This window comes from Ailuropoda melanoleuca, chromosome 3 (assembly GCF_002007445.2).
Source record: "Ailuropoda melanoleuca isolate Jingjing chromosome 3, ASM200744v2, whole genome shotgun sequence".
Classification (NCBI taxonomy): Eukaryota; Metazoa; Chordata; class Mammalia; order Carnivora; family Ursidae; genus Ailuropoda; species Ailuropoda melanoleuca.
Window position 1 is genome coordinate 96,495,823 of NC_048220.1, and position 17,310 is coordinate 96,513,132.

The 17,310-nt window shown below is 35.9% G+C and overlaps 1 protein-coding gene across 5 annotated transcripts in view; it reads left to right on the forward strand.

Moving 5' to 3' along the window:
* Positions 1-17,310, forward strand: part of GABRB2 (gamma-aminobutyric acid type A receptor subunit beta2) — a 237,378-nt gene that overhangs the window by 104,539 nt on the left and 115,529 nt on the right. For all 5 annotated transcript variants that reach the window (XM_034656770.1, XM_034656771.1, XM_034656772.1 and 2 more), the window contains one exon: positions 11,315-11,397. In XM_034656770.1, coding sequence (XP_034512661.1) covers positions 11,315-11,397 — 83 coding nt within the window. The remainder of the gene's footprint in view (positions 1-11,314; positions 11,398-17,310) is intronic.

Below are 17,310 nucleotides of genomic sequence, written 5' to 3' on the forward strand. Positions count from 1 at the left end.
ACTGACTGAGCCACCGAGGCACCCCTCTTTGTTTTTGTTTTGGTTTTTTTTTTTAAGATTTTATTTATTTATTCATTTGACAGAGACAGAGACAGCCAGCGAGAGAGGGAACACAAGCAGGGGGAGTGGGAGAGGAAGAAGCAGGCTCTCAGCAGAGGAGCCTGATGTGGGGCTCGATCCCAGGACTCCAGGATCACGCCCTGAGCCGAAGGCAGACGCTTAACCGCTGTGCCACCCAGGCGCCCCTGTTTTGTTCTAATCAATCTTTAGTTGTATGGGGCTCTCTGAATTTCAGTTTTTAGTTGCTGTGACCTATATTCGTCACCCCCCACACTCATTTCAAAACTCCATCCTAAGTAACTAAACACCTCTGGATAAATAAAATGATTTCCACAAGTCAAAAGAAAGTTAGTCTTAATTGCTTTTTGGTGAGATTCTCAGGGTCATGCTTCCATAGAATTCTGACTAAATAACTGTCCAGAGTTCAGAAGGACCTTTTGCATTGTAGCAGTTCCTCTTCATATGTTGGCTCAAGGTCACACAGCAAGAGGCAGAATCAAGACCTGAGTTCCAGACTGCTCATTTCCAAGGCACCTATTCTTGATCTCTGTGTTTATGTGTATGAGAGTCTTATACTATCAGTTTACCAAACACTGTGTTCTCCGCTACTCACGACTATGTGTCATTCAAGGATGAGTATCCTTGTACATGTTTCTTTGTCCTCTTCTCTGTTTCCCCCAATAAATTTCCAAAAGTAAAACTACTGGCCAGTATGTGAAAGGTTCTGATAACCAAACTACCCTTTATAAAGGTTGAATCAATTTATATTTTTATCAATAATTATGAGAATCCCAGTTTATGCATATTCTCACCATTTATTACATTAAAAGTGATTATTTGCTAGTCAAAAAATCATAGCCCATTGTTTCCATGAAAGATGTTAGGTATGTCCTCAGTGCACACAGTATATCAATATCAATTCCAGATGGATTTAAGAATTACTATAAAATTTGAAACCATGCAACAGAAATATAGCAAAAACTTTATCTCATCTTAGGATGGACAGGGACTGTCTCGACATAAAGCAATTTAAGAAACAAAAATGTAAATGAGTTACAGCTTTGATGACAAAATAACATCAAAAACCCTAATTAATCATTAAGTAAAATAAAAACACTCCCTAGACAAAAAAACTGTGAAGTATATGGATAAACAATTTACAATTAAAGAAACTGAAACTTCTGGTAAATATAGAAGAACTTTCTGGTAATCATAGCTTTTCAAAGATGGAATAGGGTCCTTTCACACAGAGTGAGTTCCAAGTCACTGGAGAGGTTTGCGTTAGAACAATAATTGTAGAGGTCTTATGAGAGGAATTCACTCATCAGGTGATTTGTATGTCTGTATATCTGTACATCATTTAATCATCCTTTCTACCTTGAGAATCCATCATCAAATGTTGACATTTCTGCCAACATTTAATAGCATAGGAAATTTATTGAAGCACCAACATTTGACTCAATTAGCATGTGACCAATATTTCCAACCAGTGGAATCTAAGTATCCTGGGCATTTTCTAACATTCTCAATACAGAACAAATGCTGCTGCAAATAGAATAAGTGAATAATAATGAATAGTCTTGGTCAAGACTAAAGCAGACAGAAAAAATTACCTTAATAACATTTTTCAGAGAGAAAAGCAATATACATTCATCAGAAAAATGGTAAAACTACAGAAAATACGAGAAAACAAATACCAACTACATTTCCACTGTTTATTTTAGTATACTTTTGGTCATTTAATTGTGCACCAACATACCTCTTTAAATAAATATGAAATTGCACTACACTTCTTTCTAATGTTTTTCCTCTGAAAAAATCAAGAGCACTTTTCTATGTCCACACTCTTCTCAAAGTGCTTTTTATTGCATCATGTTACTAAATCAAAATGCATTTAACTATCCTTATAAGTTATCTTTTGTAAGTACAAAATGTTTCCATTTCTTCCCAGTTTAAAGTTGTACTTAACATCTTTGTATATAGTTTTACATAATTTTATTTTCACATTAATTTCTTAAAGTGGAATTTCAGGAACAGAGTTTGGTCATTTGGTGGGTTTTGATTAGTGTTGTTGAATTACCCTCCAGAAAGTTTATACTGATTTACACACAGATCTACGACCAGCGTAAGAGGGTGTGTTTCCCTGCAGAATCTGTAGTACTGAATATTACAATTCCTTTGCATTTTTGCTGATTAGATAAGCAATAATAATCATGGCTTAATTTGTATTTCTACAAATTTGTGGTTTCTAATGGTGTTAAGCATTTTTTCCAAATATCTGGTGCCTATTTTATGTAAAAGACTTAACTCTTAAATAGCAAAACTGCCATTTAGTTGGAAATCTTTACCATCAGAGATCAGAGTGGCAGAAAGTCCAGAGACTGCGATGTTTGTGGATTTTGTTGGAGCAGAAGTGCAAGGTGAGTTGCCAGTATGTGATAGGAGGCAGCTTTTTGTAATTCATTTTTCATGTTTAAAACAACAGCAGTTATAACTGTTACTGTTGCTGCAGTAAAGCCTATTTCCCTTTACTGGTTAATGTTATCACAGCTGCAACCATGTGCTGCAGGGAAAATATGTTGTGAGGTTATGTTAAAGGCTGGATCTACTACAAAAAAATGTTGCTCTGATCTTTTCATAGAGTATGTCTTTTCCTCAGATGTTGGATGCCGGTTGCTCAAAGAAGGAGTGTGTGTGTGTGTGTGTGTGTGTGTGTGTGTGTGTGTAGCAGTGGTGGAGGGGGCAGAGATGGTTTAAAGGCCATTTCAGGCTCATGTTAGTACTCTGATGGCAATATTCCCTCCAGAACTTCCATGTCATTGGGCCTGAATCCTGCGCTGACATGTTGTGTGTCCAAACCTGCTTCTTCTCCCTTTCTTTCATAGGTGATGATACTTGGTGAGCACCCTTCAGGGTCTACTGGAAAACCCTACTTCAGATAGACCCTGAGTCTCCTAGGGGCACAGAAAATAATGAACAAGCAAATGCATACACAGGATAATTTCAGATAGTAACAAGTATAATGAAAGAAGTAAAATGAGATATGACAGTGACCAGTGGGGAGGGGGGGTTAGGGCTACTTTAGCTAAGGTGGAGGGCTACCTAGGTGGGCTGGGATGAACTGAGACTGCTGTCGTAGAAGGAAGAAGTTCATTTAAGGTAGAGGGAACCTTCATCCGCTTATGCCTACAATCCCAAGACAAGGGATCCAGGAATGGAATGCTTCTAATTTTTTGACAGCCTAATTTTAAAAACCTCAGGTTTTAAATACATTTCTACAATATATTTTATCAGTCAAGGCCCCAACGGGAAACAGATGGCATACTGAAAATGGGATAATTTGCAGACAATGTATTAAAAGGGAAGTTTACGAAGAGAACAGCACTTCCTCCCTCCCAGAGATAGGATCAGGGGATTGCCCATCCACTCCCTGGTGTGCCAGACTTGAAGAGGGAGAACAAGGCCTGGTTGGGGGAACCTGGACACAAGTTCCACAGGAATGGAGCCTAGGAAACAGTTGCCCTGGTCTCAGCTCTCCTCCCTCCTCTAAACTCCTGGTCTGCTCCACATTGGCCAAATCCAATCTGAAGCCCGAGAATCAGGGAGACAGTTTATGAAGTCTGTGTAGTCTGTAAGGCCACCGAACATGGTGAATAAGGTTGGAGGGTAGAGCTGGAGAGATGATGGAAGACATCTAGCATGCGTAATTTATATTTTAAAATAATACTGGATGGGATTTGGAAGAAGTGGCAACAGACCCAGGTGAGGTTGTAACCTCAGCCTGTCACTGGCTAGCTATAAATCAACATCTATGAACCACTTACTTTGTTAAAATAAATAAACAAAAAAATTGCTAGTAAAACTGATTAACTTATTCTGAAATGGTATGACTCTAATGTGTTAAAAATCAAAATTAAATGTTTTAAGCATATTTTAATGAATGCAAAAAAGTTTCTGGCATACTTGGACATTGTTTTAAATTTCAAAGGCAAAACAAAACAAATATCTTTGCTGAGATAATCTGAGTCCCAGCTATATGTCTTTCCCCCAGTTGGTAAGTGACTCTGGTTCAGATAAATCCCTTACATTGATCTGAAATCAAATTTCAGTTGTTAGATTATGAGTCAAAAAATAGAATGATTACTTTTTCTCAGGGACTCAGACTTCCATTAAGACATAACTTAGAGAGAAGTGAGCATATTCTCATTCCTGAGATAAGCACACAGTTTGCATAGGAGAGACCATCAGGAATGCAATGTGGGAAATCTTGGTAAACAAGGGAGTGACTGCAGAAGAATAAAGGCTTAGACTGTATGTCCATATCGATTAATATTTTTGATTGAGTGGGATTTATATACTTGTAAAGTGAGATTTTGTTCAATACTGCTGTTTGGATGCTACAGGCATGTTATTTAAGAAAATGTCTTTGATAATAGCACCTGGATTTGTAGCAGAAACCATGTAGCCCTTACATGGTCACAGTTATCTTTACAGAGGATAAGATTCCAGAAAAGCAAAGAGTCACAGAAGGCCAAACAGCTGCAGAAGAGTACAAATAGCTCTAATCTCAAATGCACGATTTATGAAATGGGAACATGATTGCTAGCAATCTTACTTTTTTTGGTGATTACGAAGTTGAGCATACTAGTGCATGTGACTCTATATGAGGACTTGTAAAGAGCTTTTAAAAACAATTATGCATGAGTGTTGGAGATTTTAATTTAAACAGGACTCTGTGGAGGTAAATCAAGAGCATAGGCTGGAAGAAAAATGCTGAGGGAGACCTTCAATCAGGGGAGAATATTAAGTGGGACTCCTTGGGGAGAGGCCTGTATTTGCTTGTCTGGGGTAGGCTAATCTGCATAATTGACTAAAACAGAATGAACAGCTGTGAAATACAGCATTTGAATGTGTGGGTAAAACACAATTACAAAATATACAGGGTCACAGAACATGTAATGTATTTTCATAGGATTACAGAATTTCCAAGCTCATTTGGGATTTCAGAAATCGGCCAGTTCCCAAGAGAAGCTAAATGACTTTATCAAGGTCAACAAGCTAGTTAGTTATAGCATAGTAGTGAAGTATGGGCTCTGGAGTCAAACATCCTAAATTTAAATCTGACCTCCACCACTCACGCTGTGACTTTTGGAGAAAAACACTCTACCGTTCTGTGCCTCAATTTTCTTATCTATAAAAGGGGAATAATAGGACACTGATATTAAATGAGATGATACATTTAAGCAATACTAGGTGATGTCTGGAACTCAGTAAGTGATCAGTTAATACGAAGTATGTTTATTATCAGCAAAATGCAAAGCTGAAGTCATTTAAGGCTTGTATCAATGCTCTACCTACTCTACAAAATGCAAGAGCATATCACAAGAGGGATATTGTGAGAAATTAGTTTCCCAACAAAAGTGGTTGTGAGACACAAAATAATATCAAGTCTGCTTGAAGACACAGAAGCAAATCTTTTAAAGTACCTTTTGGGAAAGTGACTCAGATGAGCTCTTTAGAACTTTTCAAAATTTCAGTTTGTACCCTCATGCTTAAATTCAGTGTATTAATCTTCCCACACCACCACCTGAAGTCTTTAATTAGTTCAACAGCCAGAAAAAAAAAAAATCAATATATTTTTTGATAATTGTTTTTAACATCCTAATTTTTCTCTAGTGATGATGCCCACTCATGCTATAGGATTCCTTTATCCTTTGTAATTAGAGGAAGTTGTGCTTTTAAGTAAATGTACATTTCAAACAAAATGAAAGCATGCTGTGAATTAGAACAACATGTTTTGAATATAGTTGGAGATAGGCATCTGATTTTCTTAAAAAAATATAAAGATATTGAAAAAAAGAATTTTGTGTGCATAGAATAATTGGGTGGTTATCTAGATAAAGAAATCAAAGTAGAAGTCCACAGTCACTTTCTTATCATCTCTGATTGAAATCCTAACAAGCTTCTCGCCTGTTAAGGTACTTGTTTGACCGTATATCCAAGTGCCTGAAGCCATCCTGAGGACTCTGTTGAAGGGCATCTGAGTGTTGCAGTTGGTTAAGTATGGGACTCTTGGTTGGAGCTCAGGGTCATGAGATGGAGCCCTGCTTCAGGCTCCACGTTCAGCATGGAGTCTGCCTAAGACTCACTCTCCCTCTCCCTGTACCTCTCCCCCTCGCTCTCCCTCTCTCTTTCTCAAATAAATAAATAAATCTTTAAAAAAAAGAGTCTGTTGAAAGGGCCAAAACATGTCACATTGATTATGATTTTGAGTTATTACCTACCGGCTGAGAGGCAAAGACATTTATTATTACTTAATAATTACCTTTGATCATATTCAATCTCAGAATGATATGGTAGCATCATTAAATCTGAGGTAATGACACTGTAAAATATTTGTTATGGCTTTGTTGCAAAATTCTGGCATGACTATTGTATTTCCTGATTTTATAGGTGCCTTTAGTGACTGTTTTAAAGTATGTTTTCTTGTACTGTGTCAGAATTTCATGGTTGACAAGGTCCAATGGCTAAGGAATAAAAGATTTCTCTAAAGGTCTTTTAGCCCAGTCAGAATATTGACATTCCCCAAAGGTGGGTTTCATCATGCAATAGTATTCAACTCCAAAAAGGCATATTTCCACTTGTAACTGGAGAAAATTTGTGACATGTAAATGAGGTACATTCTGAAAGCATCATTGACCGTTTCCTGAGATTGAAGACAAAGCTATCTCTATATATTTCACAGTGGTCTTAAAATTTAATCAGGATACCTGCATAATGAGTTACTAGCTTCACTTCAAAGACTGCTAGTACTAGTGTTGAGTAATTTAAGGCCCATTAAGGATGTTTCTCAGGATTGAGGGAGGCATGTTCATGAAAACCCCATTAAATATATTTGTTGTATTGACATATTCCTAGAGAAACTTAGCACTGCTATAAATCATAACGTTCCAAAGAATAGATTTTGATGTTGATCATTAGACTTTTCTGAATAAGATTCATTTCTGAGTAGCTTCTTCTATAAATCTATTCTTTTAGAACTTTTTACATAAATTAAATGAGTCACTTAATATAGAGGACTGTTTCAAAATTCTCGGTTTGAGAATGCTTATGACGATTGCTTTCTTTTTTCTTCTCTTTATTTTATCAATATTACTGTTTTAATCTTGGATTAGTGATATGTGACAAGGACCTGTCAAAGTGCTTGAGATACAATAAGACAAAAACAGGTGTAGTTCCTAATTTGACACATCATGTGGAAAAGATGCAAGTTTGTTACACGTCTGTACCTTGTATTAAAATCTGTTAGATATAGTTCTATATACAATATGGAACAATTTTTTGCACATTAATGTGTCTGGGTGTGTTTGCTTTTAATATAGGTGTATGAGTATTCTACATTTCTTCATGTATACAAACATATACATATGCATATTTCCAAATAACAACCACTTGTCAAATGAGTTATCACTGTATCTGCTCATTAGCAGGTGGTCATAACAGAAGTTACAGAACATTTTATGAGACAGGTCTCTTCTTGCTTTTATCATCTCACAACCAATTAGGATGACAAGTTTTTTTTTTTAATTTATTTATTCGACAGAGATAGAGACAGCCAGTGAGAGAGGGAACACAAGCAGGGGGAGTGGGAGAGGAAGAAGCAGGCTCATAGCGGAGGAGCCTGATGTGGGGCTCGATCCCATAACACCGGGATCACGCCCTGAGCCGAAGCAGACGCCCAACCACTGTGCCACCCAGGCGCCCCTAGGATGACAAGTTTTTAATTCACGTGTTCAGGAGCATCCAAGTATTACGGGATCTAAGTGATTCATCCCAGCTCACTCATTCTGGTCTGTATGAACAGGACTCCAAATGGATTATTTTGTCTACAGAGTTTCTGCTTTCACCCAGTAGGAGACACAAATGTCTTATAAACATTGTCTAGAAAATATTTATACATTTTTGTTTTGTGAAGTATAGCATTAAAAAAGTAAAACACTGGTGTAAATACAAATGTTGATGTGACAAAACATTTTCATCTATTTTCTGTTTTAAATATGGGTAGAAACTCATTTCTTCTGCAATAGCATTAGTCAATTTATTTTTCTTGTTCACAGCACTCATGTTTACATCATTAGTTCACAGATGTTAGTTGCCATGAATATGTATCCGCAGAAGGCGAACCACAACCTTTATAGTAGCTATCGCAAGCTTCACCTCACTTACATAGTTGAGCATCTGTTTATGGCTCTTTTTTTATCATTTGTGTGTGCTTGTACCTTTAATGTCCTTTGTGTTCCTTCTGTCAGATGAAGTTAATTTTCTCTAGTTCCTGAAGATGGGGATTATTTCTGCTATTTTACAAAAGTAACATGGAAGTTTTGTTACGCCCATCATATACCTATTTCATTTTCGTTGACAATTTCTGTTCTACATAGCACAGTCTTCTGTATGTTAGTAGCAATTCAGATTGTAACTACATGTTATAAAAGAAAAAAAAACCAGAAAGGAAAGAAAACAAAAGAAAAGAGAAGAAAAGGAAAGGAAAAAAAAAGAGAAAGACCAGTGAGAAATTCAGTCAAGTATTTTCATAGCCAAAATAAGTTGTCATTTTTAAGCCCCGAGTAAATAATTAAATGTTAATGTTAATTTTTATATAATTTTAGAATTTATAAAATGCAAGTATTTGACAAGTCCCATTGAAAGCAGAAACAATCAGTTTGTTGATATGATAAAGTCTAGTACTATATACACAATGTTAATTAAATGGATTAAAATTTATTTACTGTTAAAAATATAAGAATACCTAAAACTTAAAGGACATTATAAAGTTGAAAAAGAGAAGAGAAATAATACAAAGCCCTCCAAATAAAAGATTTATAATCAGCAAAACGAACTGCTTGCTTCTTTATAATTCATGTTTTTGTTTAGCCAACAGATGTTTATTGGTTGTCTTACAGGGCCTCTAAACAGCTTACATTTAATTGAGAGAAATAGTACTTAAAAAAAAAGAAAGAAGCAGAAGTTTTTATTTCTTAATCCCCTTCACCCATCCCCCTAAACCCTGCCCTTTAGCAATCACCAGTTTGTTTCTCTCTCTTTGTTGTTGTTTGTTCGTTCATTTGCTTTGTTTATTATATTCCACATAGAAGTGAAATCATATGGTATTTGTCTTTATCTGTCTAGCTTACTTCACTTAGCATAATATCTGTCTGCATTGTCATGAATGACAAGATTTCATTCTTTTCTTATTGCTGAGTAATTGTTAAATCATTATGTTGTATACCTGAAACTAATTTAAATTTTTAAAAGGGAAAAAAAAAGCAAGATAATTTCAGACTTGATACTTGCCTGAAGGAAATGAACAGGTAAGATGCAGCATTAGTTAAGGCAGCCACTTTGGGTAGGCTGCTTGGGAAAAGCCTCTCAAAGGAGGTGATTTTTGACCTGAGGATCAGAAGAGAAGGACTTGTGAAGGTCAGGGAGACACATATTCTAGGCAGAAAGAAAAAATGTACAGACTGGAAGATAGTGAGTAAGGACTTGGTATGAGATAATATTGGGAAGGAAGAGGCAGATTATTCAGGGCACAGTAGGACACAGCCAAAACTTTGGATTTTGTTGGAAGAACCACTAAAACTTTTAAGCAGAGGAGGGATAAGATCTATGTTTTTAAAGATCTGATAGCTGTGTAGATAATGGATATTTGGGAGGCAGATGGAGAAGCCCAGAGACCAATCTACTGGAATAATATGAGGTGAGGCAGTGGGGCAGTAGATTTTAAGGGAGGCATTGGAGAAGAAAAGGAGCCAGGAGCCGAGGCAGAGTAGCTATCTCCTGGTGAAGGAAAGGAAGGAATCAGGGATGAATATTACCCTTGGATACTCACTTATTGTGAAAAAGAAAAACAAAAATTAACAGAGCACAAACCTTAATGAAGCAGTAATCAAACTAAAGAGGCATGAACTGCTTACATTAAGCTAATCAGTTATTTCCATTGTACAACTGAGGAGTGGGACTCTCACACCTAACTGAGGAATTTCATAAACTCTTGTCTGCTTAGATTACTTGTAAACTCTGACCAACCTTTCAGTGTAAAATGTCCATCTGGGGACTCTCTCCCAAGTTGGGGCCGTATCTTCTCTCTGTATTCCCAGTTTATAGTGAAGTGCCTTTCAGAGTAGAGGGAGCCAAAGTTGGTCAAATTCAATATCAATTTCTTCCCTTAGTTTTTTTCAGCAGATGTAAAGGACCTGCTATATATAAGTACTCTTTTATATTCTTTATATAAAGTATTAATTCTTATAGAAACCTTGTTATGTAATTATTATTGTTGTTAATAATATCCCCTTAGAGGTAAAGAAACTAAGGTAGGTTAAGAGATATTAACTGTGTTGATGTCAGTTAGTGAGACATAGAATTTATACCTATGTCCGTTGTATTCTAAAACTTGTGTTTTTTATGCCATTATGCTGCCTTATTGATCAGAAAATATATATTAACAAATCATTTAGTACTATACGCTTTTTGACTCCTTTTAGTAGATCCTCAATAAGAGATTACTGAAAAATGTTGATAGAGAAATATAAAGACATTAAAGGCACATATTCACATCTCTCTGATAAAATAAAAAAGGTACCAGGTGTTCTAAATAACTCTGCCAGCCCGTAGGAGAATGCTTTCTAACAGGTCATGAAAATATCAGATTACTCAGCATAGAGCAAATCAGGCAATAGATGAAAAGCTGATTGTGTGTTGTATTAAAGCAGTTGCAAAGGACTACACTATGCATAGAAATGTCAAATATGATGACTCAAAGCCAAGATTTAATGAAGATTAGATTTGAGGGGGAGGACACAAATGTGAGTGGAAGAGGAATTATCTATGCTGATATTCTTAATCACCTGTGATGCTTATAAAGAGCCCTGGGACCATCCCTCCCTACACCAAGACATTCTGAAGCATGGAAACTGCCTGTTTAACAAACACTCCCAGGTGATTTTGGTGTAAGTAGGTAATGGACCACAGTTTCAGAAAAACTGATTTAGTTCTTTTTTTTTTTTTTTTAATAAATCAGCCTGAGGCTTATAAAGGAAAATGGTTATCCAAAGCTGTAACACCCTTTTTTGCTAGAACTTTGGCTAAATCAGTCTCCTAGAGGCCCAGTTCTGCCATCTTTGATACTTGGATTTAATTTTTCCAACTCCAGCCATGGACCAGCTAACAGTATATATCGTCACTATTTCTCTTCTAGAATCACAACCACAGCTGCTTGCATGATGGACCTAAGGCGGTACCCACTGGATGAACAAAACTGCACTTTGGAAATTGAAAGCTGTAAGTTTTTCTAAGAATTCTGCTAGACTGAATTCTGCTTTAAGGTTATTCTGGTTCATGTTCAGACCACAGGTCCTGCAAAGGTCCTGCTACCACAGTAAATCTGGTGGAGGGAAATACAGTATCTTTCCTCAGTTATGCTACCAACCTCTTTGTCTCATCTCTAAATCCTTGGGAGAGATGTATAAGGGAGGGAAGACATGATCTAGCAATAAAAGGAAGATCCTAAGACCCTGGAAGGAGACCAAGCACTATTCCAGGCATTTAAAGTATGGAATTGGTGCATAAAGCTGCAACGGGATTGGGAAAATAGGTGGTGATGCCAGGCAGGGTGACACAGGAAATCCCAATTGTCTTTGCCTCTCATAAACATTATCTCTTTGCAATTGCAAAATCAATGTGGCCTTTAGATCAGTTAAAACATTCACAGACTGTGGATTGGTGGAATGCTTTTTGTTTCGAGGGACTGTTTTCAGTGTCTAAAATTTATTTTATATGCTTGCTGAAGGCCATATGATGAGCAAGATTGGTGTATATGTGCATGTTTATTTTCCTTCTTATGCTGACCTGTTCTGCAGTGTTGTTGCTTTTCTGGGCACAGTTTCAGCGTCCTTCTTGATGATTCAATCACATACCCTGTTGGGTGGGCAAAAACGTTGATTTCATAACCTGTCTCCTTTTTGGAGGTCACACACAGAGGTCATTTGAGATGGAATAGGATTTTGAATCTCTTTTCTTTGTCAGCTCTTTGCAATGTTTTTGTACCTCATCCCACCAAACATTTGGAAGCTGACGATTTTATATTCAGCATTCTAGATAATGAGTAACTTGACTGCTGTGCAGATAGGATACTCTCAGCTGTTATGAGGAACTCTAGCTGTGAAAAGCAGTCCAACTCTAAGTCACTGCTCTGAGCGGAAATACAAGCATTTATGGTGTATTGCTGATATTTTGCCCATTTAAAAAAAAAACAAAACTTCCAGGGATAATTAAATTTACATGCATTTTTTTAAGAAATTGATTTCATATTTATGTTCCCAAATCACCATTATTTTCACATTTGATCTTTACAATAAAGAACTATTTAATGAAATTGTTCTATAGGATTTTGATGGTTATTTTTATGTAAGTATTTTTGGGATAACTTTGCATTTTCATAACCTAGGATACAATTTAAATATAGAATGTTCTTCAAAGTCCAAATTCTTTGGTTGTTTCAAATTGTTGGTGTAAGGATGTGTGTGTGTGTGTCTTTTTTTAAGTAGGTTGTCATGTACTAATAATGAATTTTTATGGTAAGAGAATTTTTCATGATGAAATTTGAGTGGAATTTTAAATAACATAATTGTGCACATAGTTAAAGCACTTGCACTGATGTTATTTCACTTGAGCTGTTCACAACCCCCTCAGATAAGTAAACAAGGCCTTTTTATTTTAAAGAACTGATGCTTAAGGACACAGGCAACACCCAGGTGTTTAATGTAATTAATATAATTCTGACATGAATATTTTAAAATTAACATGACAATTCTTCAGACTTTTAGAAAGTTTAAGTTTGTTTGTTTTGTTTTTTTTAAGATTTTATTTATTTATCTGACAGAGACAGCCAGCGAGAGAGGGAACACAAGCAGGGGGAGTGGAAGAGGGAGAAGCAGGCTCCTAGTGGAGGAGCCTGATGTGGGGCTCAATCCCAGAACGCTGGGATCACGCCCTGAGCCAAAGGCAGACGCTTAATGACTGTGCCACCCAGGCACCCCTAGAAAGTTTAAGTTTTAATAAAAGGCCTTTTACATCTCTTACCTCAATTCACAATACCCTGTTAAATGGGGTAGACTTTTTCCCCCAGCTTTACTGAGATATAATTGATATATAACATTGTGTATGTTTAAGATGTACAATGCCATCTTAGTATATATTTGGTGAAATGATTACCACAGTAATGTTAGTGAACACATCCATTACCGCAAGTTACCTTGTGTGTGTGTGTGTGTGTGTGTTGAGAAATGATCTACTCTCTTAGCAACTTTCAAGTATACAATACAGAGTTGTTAACTATAGTCACCATTCTGTAGATACCCAGATCTTATTTATCTTTTAACTGAACATCTGTAACCCTTTAACCACCTTCAGCCATCTCCTCATACACCCACCCCTGGCATCCACCAAGTTACTCTTTGTTTCTATGACTTCAGTATTTATTTTTAGATTCCATAAATAAATAAGATCATACGCTATTGGTTTTTCTCTGTCTGACTTATTTCACTTAGTATAATTACCTTGAGTTTTTGAGGTGCCTGGGTGGCTTCATCAGTTGAGCAGCCAACTCTTGATTTTGGGTTAGATCATGACCTCAGGGTCTTGGGATCGACCCGCATCAGGGTTCATGCTCAGCACAGAGTCTGCTTGAGATTCTCCCTCTCCTTCTTCCTCTGCCCTTCCCACCCGCCATGCCCCCACTTCGCTCTCTCAAATAAATAAATAAATAAATCTTTAAAAAAATTTCCTCAAGTTTTATCTATGTTGTCAAAAATGACAGGATTTCCTTTTTTTTATGACTGAATATTCCATTGTATGCATATATCACATTTTTATTTATTTTTTTACCTATTCATCCATCAGTGGACCCTTAAGTTGTCTCTATGTCTTGGCTATTGTAAATAATTCTGCAACAAACATGGAAGAGCAGGTATCTCTTTGAGATAGAGATTTCATTTCTGTCACATATTTACCCAGAAGAAGGATTGCTGGATGATAGCTAGTTCTACTTTTAATTTTTTGAGAAATTTTCATGCCGTTTTCCATGGGTCTGTACCAATTTACATCCTTACCATCAGTGCACAAGTTTCCCTTTTCTTCACATCCTCACTACACTTGTTCTTTTGTCTTTTTGATAATAGCCATTCTAACAAGTGTGAAGCAATATCTCATTATAGTTTTGATTTGTATTTCCCTGATACAAATTCTTGTGCAAGTATATATCCAGTTTCCCCAACACCATTTGCTGAAGAAACTGTTTTTTTTCCCATTGAGTATTCTTGGCTTCCTTGTCAAGTTTGAGTTGACCGTATGTGTGAGAGTTTATTTCTGGGTGCTTGATTCTGTTCCATTGGTCAATGTGTCTGTTTTTATGCCAGTACTATACTGTTTTGATCACTATAGCTTTGCAGTGTAGTTTGAAATCAGGAAGTGTGATGCCTCCATCTTTGTTATTCTTGTTTAAGATTGCTTTAGCTATTGGGGCACCCAGGTGGCTCAGTCGGTTAAGCATCTGCCTTTGGCTCAGGTCATGATCCCATGGTCCTGGGATTGACCCCAACATTGGGGAGTCTGCTTCTTCCTCTCCCTCTGCCTCTCTCCCCAGCTTGTACTCTTTCTCTCAAACAAATAAATAAAATCATAAAAAAAAAGATTGCTTTAGCTATTCAAGGTCTTTTGTGATTCCATACAAATTTTAGGATTGTTTGTTGTTTTATCTATAAAAAATACATTGGAATTTAGATAGGGAATGCATTAAATCTGTGGGTGGCTTTGGGTAATACAGACACGTAAATAATATTAACTCTTCTGATCTGTGAACATAGGTTATCTTTCCATTGATTTATGTCTTCAGTTTCTTTCATCAATGTCTTATACTTTCCATTGTATAGATCTTTTACCTCCTCGGTTAAATTTATTCCTGACTATTTTATTGCTTTTGATGCTATTGTAAATGGAATTGTTTTCTTTATTTTGTTTTTAGAGTTCATTGTTTATGTAGAGAAATGCAACTGATTTTTGTATGTTTATTTTGTATCCTGCAACTTTACTGAATTTGTTTATTAGTTCTAACAGTTTTTTGGCAGTCTTTAGGGTTTTCTATATGTAAGATGATATCATCTGTAAACAGAAATAATTTTACTTCTTCCTTACCAATTTAGATATCTTTTATTTCTTTTTCTTGCCTGATTTTTCTGGGTAGGATTTTCAGTACTGTGCTGAACAGGAGTGCTGAGAGTGGGTACCCTTATCTTGTTTCTGATCTTAGGGGAAACCCTTTCAGTCATTCCCCATTGAGTATGATGTTAGCTATGGATTACGTTGAGGTACAGTCCTTCTATACCAAATTTGTCGAGTTTCTATCATGAAAGGATGTTAGATTTTGTCAAATGCTTTTTCTACATCTATTGAGATGATTTTTATCTTTCGTTTTATTAATTTAATGTATCACATTTCTTGATCTGCATATAGTGAACCATTCCTACATCCCAGGGACAAATCCCACTTCCTCATGGTATATGATTTTTTTAAATGTGCTGTTGAATTTGTTTTGCTAGTAGTTTGTTGAGACTGTTTGTATCTATATGTATCAGGGATATTAGCCTGTAATTTTCTTGCAGTATTCTTATCTGACTTTGGTGTCCGGGTAATACTGACCTTGTAAAGTGAGTTTGAGAACATTCCTTTCTCTTAAACTTTTTAAACGAGTTTGAGAAGGATTGATGTTAATTTTTATTTAAATGTTTGGAAATAAATAAATGTTTGGTAAAATTCATCAGTGAAAACACCTGGTTCTGGGCTTTTCTTTGTTGGGAAGTTTTTGAGAACTGATTCAATCTCCTTACTTGTTATTGGTCTGTTCATATTTTCTAGTTCTTCATGAATCAGTCTTCATAGATTGTATGCTCCTAGGAATTTACTAATTTCTTCTAGGTTGTTGAATTTATTGGCATATGATTCTTCATGGTAGTCACTTTGTTCCTTTGTATTTCCGTGGTATCAGTTGTAATGTCTCCTCTTTTGTTTATAATTTTATTTATTTGAGTTCACTTTTTTTTCTTGGTTAGTCTACCTAAAGATTCATCAATCTTGTTTATCTTTTTAGAGAATGAACTCTGAACTTCAGTTTTTTTCTTTTATACTTTTTTCTTTTCATTGCTTTTGTTTCTATTTCATTTATTTCTGCTGCTCTAATATTTATTGTTTCATTCTTTCTGCTAACTTTGGGCTTAGTTTGTTCTTTTCTTATTTCCTTGAGATATGTTAGGTTGTTTATCTGAGATCTTTCTTTTATCTTGATACATGTGTTTGTAACTATAAACTTTCCTCTCAGAACTGCTTTTTCTGCATCCCATGAGTTTTGATATTGTTTCTATTTCATTTGTCTTATTTCCCTTTTATTTCTTTTTTTAATCATTGGTGGTTCAGGATTGTTTTATTTCCATGTATTTGTGCATTTTCCAGCTTTCTTACTGTTATCGATTTTTAGTTTCATACCTTTGTGGTCAGAAAAGACCCTTGATATAATTTCTGTCTTTTTGAATTTTTGAGACTTATTTTGTGGTCTAACGTATGATCTATCCTAGAAAATGTTCTGTGCATGCTTGAGGAGAATATTTTTCCTGTTGCTGTTGGATAGAATGTTCTGCATGTCTGTTTGATCCGCTTGGTCTGTAGTGTTGTTCAAATATGCTGTTTCCTTATTGATTGTCTGTCTGGATGATCTAGCCATTGTTGAGAGTGGGTTATTAAAGTCCCCAACTCTTATTGTATTCCTGTTTATCTTTTCCTTTAGTTCCATTAGTAGTTTCTTTATATATTAAGGTGCTCCAATGTTGCATAAATGTTTATGTTTTTTATATCTTTTTGATGAATTTACCCCTTTATCATTATGTAATGACCTTCTTTGTCTTTTGTGAACACTTTTAGCTAAAAGTTTATAGGTAGATATTAATATTCCTGTCTTTACATCTAAAAGAAACAGACTCAAAGAGATAAAGTGATTTGCCCAAGATCATGCAGCCAGAGTGGAATAATGGCTCTGTGCTGATGTGGTAATTGATAGCTGGCTTAACTTTTAAAGTCACTGATTTTGTAGGGACCAGATTAATAGGAATATCCCTATTGCAGAAATCAAGAAAATATCCTTACTTACAA